This window comes from Xiphias gladius, chromosome 18, assembly GCF_016859285.1.
Source record: "Xiphias gladius isolate SHS-SW01 ecotype Sanya breed wild chromosome 18, ASM1685928v1, whole genome shotgun sequence".
In the NCBI taxonomy this organism is placed as follows: domain Eukaryota; kingdom Metazoa; phylum Chordata; class Actinopteri; order Istiophoriformes; family Xiphiidae; genus Xiphias; species Xiphias gladius.
The window spans coordinates 10,356,183-10,362,205 of record NC_053417.1 but is presented as its reverse complement, the minus strand read 5'-3'; the positions used below and the strand labels follow the sequence as shown (position 1 = coordinate 10,362,205).

The following is a 6,023-nucleotide window of genomic DNA, read 5'->3' as shown; positions in this document are numbered from 1 at the left end:
GGCAGCTCCCAGCCCCTGACCCAGAGATCCAGTGGCCACATCTACAAACTGCTGCTTCTGTTAGCACACACACACACACACACACACACACACACACACACACACACACACACACACACACACACACACACACACACACACACACACACACACACACACACACACACACACACAAAAGACCCATTTCATTCTATATACTGTAGTTGAGCTCAGGTTTGTAAATACACAAAGCATGAAATACAGTCTATGGAACAGCTTTGACAGTAGCTACAGTCGGCGTCTAGCGTGAGCTCAGTGTCATTGATGTCAGCAGCAGAGGAGAAAGGAGCCGAGGACGGACCATCTCTGTCACACAAGAACATCTTTGTCCCTGTGTCCCTGCTTGTACAGTGTGTCTGTTATCTGTGTCTCTATATGTACATTTTTTTTTTTCTTGAAGAGGGGAAAAAGACAAAGAGTACACAAAGGGCGGGAACGTAAACCCACGTTTTGTGTTACAAAAGGATGATTATTATTCTTTTTTTTACTACCCTGTTAATCACAGTGAGATTTATCTTGCAATCCCTTGGATGGTCTCAGTCCCCATGTTGGGAACCGCTGTTCCAAAGCTCATTGCCGCTGTACGTTCACAGTGCAGTAGGAGCAATATTCACACTGTTTCTAGCAGGAAGAATGAAGTGCTGAAAGGAAGATTTTAAAGGACTGGATATTGGAAAGTTTCAGTATGGCTGAATGCAGTGACATATATTTCCTTGGTCATGCCATATTAATATTTTAAGATTCTTAGATGCTTTCACAAAGTTGGCCCAAAGCCCAAAATAAGCTCCAAGCACAGAATTTTGACAGATGGCTACATGCAGGAAGAGGCCAGGAGCTAAATCAAACTTAACCCTATGATTTAATAAAAGATATCATGAAACTTATAGTTAAACAACAGGCTATGAGCATTGCTTTATTGTCGATTTACACAATCACAAATTCTTTGGAAATTAGTGAAAGCCTTTGCATCAAGGTCAAAATCTCTAAGCTACTTTTCACAAAATAATTGTAAAATATCCCAAATCTACACAGGGAATGGAAGGTAAAGTATTTTTGTATTACTGATGCATACTGTATGTTGGTATATTAGAATATATGAGCTTTCAGATCCAGAACTTCCTGCAGGTCTGAAAGTCACCTCACCGGCACAGGATGTCCTTCCAGGATGGAGTCGACCTTGCGGAGGTTGAAGAGCTCATTCTCCTTCAGGTAGCCCGTCTCTGCCCACACAGCGTACAACACAGGAGCTGCATGACCCTAAGGGGGCAGAGGTAAAAGGTCAAGGTCAGGTTAGAGTACAATCAAGGTTGTCGAAGTGCCTTGTCTGTGGTTTTACAGCATGCAGTACAGATCAGATAATGCGTCACTGAAAAACTGATATTACTGTTTATGTAACGCTCATCAGTTTTAAGGAGCAATAAGATCCTGTTTTTTAATCTCTAATTTATATTTTCCTTCCTCTGGTGCACTTTTCACGCACAACTGAACAAAGTTTTTCTTGCTAAAAGGAAATATGTGAGAAGGACAAATAAAATTTTCATTCCAAAGTGTATGTGCGTCGAATTAGGCAAAATAAAGTGTGGAATTTGGCACTGTCACCTTACAGACGTCAAGTGATTCATAGCACCACTGTTAAACATGGCTGGGTAATGTAATAAGATCCCAGGTGACGTAAATGTCATAACCCCGAAAAAGCAGTGTGCAGGGAAACAACGGAACATTTTCTGTTTTGACTAAAATCTGAATAGAGATGCACACAAACACAAGCAAGCAGAAACCCACACACTCAGGAACGTCTCACATCAATGCACTGCTCATTATCCTCCGCACAGTTTGCTTACAGGCACTTGAGCTACTTCAATTAAAATTTCCAGTTTGGTTTGAAACTTGCTTCAGAGCTCATTTATCAGAAAACCCAGTAGCAGGAAATCCATCAGCTGCATTAATACTAATTTTGTTGCATAGTAATAAATGTGGAACGACCTTGTATAAATGAGGTATTTTGACGCTGGTGAGACTATAATCAAAAAATATGTGTGCGCATTTGCACATACATATTTTTGAATATGTGTCACCTTATAATTAGTAAATCAGTTGTTGTAGCTGTAGCTGTGGATGCATCAGAATAACACCTGCCACCCATATGGATGTGTGTGGGTTTGTATGTCACCTTGGAGAGGATGAAGCGGTCGTTGTTGGGGTTACGGGGTTCCTCAGGTCGGTACTTCATGGTATGAAAGAAGAGCACAGACATGATCTCTGCCACACTGCAACATGATGTGGGATGACTGCAACAAAAGGGGTGGTGAGAGAGGAGTTAGACACATGGCAACCAGATGAAAGACTCTAAGGTGCCTCTGGATTCTTCAGTTCAAATCTTTCAGCACGTTCAGAGCAAACTGTGCACAGAGATGCAGAGGAGACTGGTGGACAGAAAAAGAGAGGCAACCAGAAGTGGAGTTTGACTGTCAACTTTGATCTAGTGGGTTATTTCATGCCAGACCAACTGTAGTCAGAGAGTTATGTAAGGCAGACACTAGCCAGACTGACTTTATCAGGGTCAGACAGTCTGTAAGTACATATGCAGTTTCTCTCTCTCTCAAACACACACGCACATCAAGTAGTACAAATGCATTTAGAGGATGTCTCTCTCTTTCACTCTCTCTCATACATGCAAACACATACATGTACACAGTGCAAAGTTGTTATTCAGTGCGTTGTCCTGCACTTAAACACAAAATAGGTTATGATGACTTTTTACTTCTCGCATGTTATTCTCGGCTTTATTTTCAAACCACATGCCAGTAATACCTCGCTCAGGCCTCCTCCTTTAAAGCCCTTGTCCTTACTGTCCTGGAAATGGAAAAAGTGTTCAAATAATCAAAAATGAGCAAAAGCAAAAACCAGTGGAAGATGATGACTAATCATGACCTTATGTGGGATGAAGGTCGCTCTATGAAAGGACTGATTTGAGGATGACTCTGCCGAAACATGACTGTGAGAAAAAGAATGGAATGAATGAAATAAACAGAAAAGAGCAGGCTTCAGTCTCAGTTTATTCTGTACATCTTTTTTTTTATCACCAACTGTCTAACATCTCAACCGCTTTGTGATCAGTGCTTTTTCACACACACAGACGAGAATTAACTGGTGTCCAGTCAGGAGAAATTATCAGTTTTTTTTTTTTTTTTGTATTTTTGAGTTAGTCATTTTCTTTTTAATCTGTTATTTTCTATATACTCCGGAAAAAAACAAACAAACAAAAAAACAACAACAATGGCAGTGGGTTGGCCAATACGTGCTTTATTTTGAAGTGGCACACTGGACGTTTAATTCTAGCTACTTGACGCTGGTGTGACGCGCTGCGCCGGCGCACGCAGGCGCGGCACAAGCGCGTTCGTGCGAGTCCCGGCTCCCTTCAGCTGCTGCCCTCCACGAGCTGCTGCCCCCCACGAGCCGCGCCACTAGCTGCGCGGGATCATGCACCGATCCGGTCTCTGCCGCTCCTCTGTTACATAACCGATCACAGAGCACGCAAGGGGGTTGAGAGAGAGCGGAGCACCGGTGCACCTGCAGCGGTTTATGCCCGAACCTCCAAGTCCCCGTCCATTTGGAGTCCATGTTTTATCATATGAATGTTCCCATTCATATAATTAAACGCACCTGTTAATTAAACGCATTGACTCTCATTGATCTCTGAAACTTAAAAGGCTCGCACACTGAAATCCAGATGCGACAATGACGAGTAGATGAGCTCGGACCCTTCACACCTCACAGTTGTCCTTTCTGGAAAAGTGCGTAAATTGCGCACAAAGCTGGCACAGAATTATTTTACGCGTAGTGAAAATATAGAAAACCTTGAAGTTGAGTCACATCACGCACGGCGCAAAGATTTCTGACATTCGGCGTCTGCAATAGGCTACAATTAAACCACAGCTTTACCCTGCTGGTCCTCCCGCACGCTGTCTGCAGTCCATCCTAAGCCCATCAGGTCTTACGTCCTGTCATTACGCATTCCCCCTCTGCTTTTAAAATGTTTCCTTCAAACAGTTAACACGTACGAGAGAAATACTGTAACTGACCCGGGACAGTAACCATGTTTTTGTCGTGTCCTACCACTATATAACCCCCAGCTGGCTCTCATCTCCCCGCATTCCTCCTCTTACCCGCTGCCCGCTGCAGTCGTCGCCTTGATGGAGTTGATCCGGAGCCGGGTGGCGATGTTCCTGAGCGCCTGCACCGTCTGCTGGTCCGGTTTATGGTAGTCCTCCATCTGGCCGATGCACCGAGGAAGAGCACACACACGCACACACAAGCTGGTTAAATGGAGTTAAGAGTTAAAAGCCCCCGGTTCGCTGCGCCGAGAGCAGAGGCGAAGAGTGTGCGGCGAAAGATGGCAGGGGTTAAAAAGAGGCAGTGCTGTTGAACCTGGGCGAGACACGGAGAGGAGGAGGCAGGGGGCGTGTTTGCAAGCAAAGCCTGTGTAGATGGCTAATCTGGGGCTAAAATGAGCCCACAGTTACTCCAAACTGTCACGCATCTGCACAGCCAATAGTAGGAAGGCTTTGTGCTGAGACCAAGGCCACAGGCGCACGCTCACACACAGGCACAGTCTGGGGACGTTCGGGTTCAGTCCCGGTGGCTTCACACACTCGCCCTAGTGACATTTTGTGAGGGACTTTCAGACACAGAAAGACATTCAGGAATGAATATAAAACACATCCAGTCAAACAAGCGTGTGCAGTAGTGTGACCACTTCGAGATGAATTCACTCTAAACAGAAAACAAAGCTAAAGCGTGTGGCTGCATCTGATTTTCTACAGGAACAAACCACAGCTCATTATTTCTGTCTTGGTTCCTCTTCACATTAGGGAGATTCAATTCTTACCGTCGCTTTCTTTCATGGCCACATTCAACTATACAGGCTAAATAAATAAATATATATAGGAAACTATAAATAGATTCTCAGATGCTCTCACTTGATCCAAATGGATTTTTCTTGTAGTTGCACCATGTGGCACTATGGATGTGAAACTGTCAGAGACCTCCTCTACATTTAATGCATGGTATTTGAACAAAAGTACTTTTTATAAAAGGGGGCGGATAAGGCCTTCAAATTTATGATATTATAATGAGTATGTCCAAACTAAGAATTAACACCCATTTCAATAAAGTATAAAAATCATACTATATGCTTGAGCGTAGCATTACAATAGGTTTTTTTTAAGTGGATTTAAGGACGTTCGGTGGGCTTCTTCAGAACAAAACCTTATTGGAGCAGGATATATGGTGTAATGCACATCTATTCTGGTGTGAATTGTTTTTGAAGAGCCCAGAATAGACAAGTATATCATGATTCTGTTGAGTGCAACATACAGAGTTCTGTGCTGCGAAGCGACAGCATTATCCTGAAGGGGAAGGAAGAGTGACATGCAAAGGGGATGATCACAAATGGCGGTAATCTTTACCTTAATGACATTTCCCACTGAGGATTAGCTGCAGCACAAACCAGCTACACCTGCAACATGCCCTCATGTACCATTCATATCATAAAATTCAGTAATGCCTGACAGCCAGTGGTAGATAGATTTTTTTTTAACCCTCTAAGTAGAAGGTTATTTTGCCTTTTGTGTTTGAAAGAGTTATATAAGGTTCATCTTAGCAGACTAACCTTTTCTCTTGTGATCTTAATAAATATAAAGGCAAGGGTGACTCTTGCCTGACAACTGACAACTTCCACATTCGGACAGCAGGGGACCTGGGAAGGTGATTCAAAGGGGAAATAATAGACATTATCTTGGCCAATCAAGTTAATCAATGTTGCACTACTGAGAAGGGGACAGACATTCGTTTTGTCCCTTAAAAACCCAAAACACTACTCCCAGATCAACTTCTCCGATGACATACACCCTTGCACGGGCCTGATACCAACTGATTAGTTTAAACATGGCAGTGGTACGACCGTGTACGGTGGGGATACAACA

General features: G+C 43.4%; 1 protein-coding gene across 1 annotated transcript in view; it reads right to left on the bottom strand.

Moving 5' to 3' along the window:
- LOC120803987 (transketolase-like) overlaps nucleotides 1–4,391 on the bottom strand; it is a 16,797-nt gene extending 12,406 nt beyond the window's left edge. The window contains exons 1-4 of the mRNA XM_040153076.1: nucleotides 4,206–4,391; nucleotides 2,210–2,327; nucleotides 1,183–1,296; nucleotides 1–57 (exon numbers count right to left, since the gene is read on the bottom strand). The exon at nucleotides 1–57 is cut by the window's left edge and continues 41 nt beyond it. Coding sequence (XP_040009010.1) covers nucleotides 1–57; nucleotides 1,183–1,296; nucleotides 2,210–2,327; nucleotides 4,206–4,312 — 396 coding nt within the window. The 5' untranslated portion in view covers nucleotides 4,313–4,391. The remainder of the gene's footprint in view (nucleotides 58–1,182; nucleotides 1,297–2,209; nucleotides 2,328–4,205) is intronic.
- Between the last annotated feature and the right edge of the window lie 1,632 nt (nucleotides 4,392–6,023).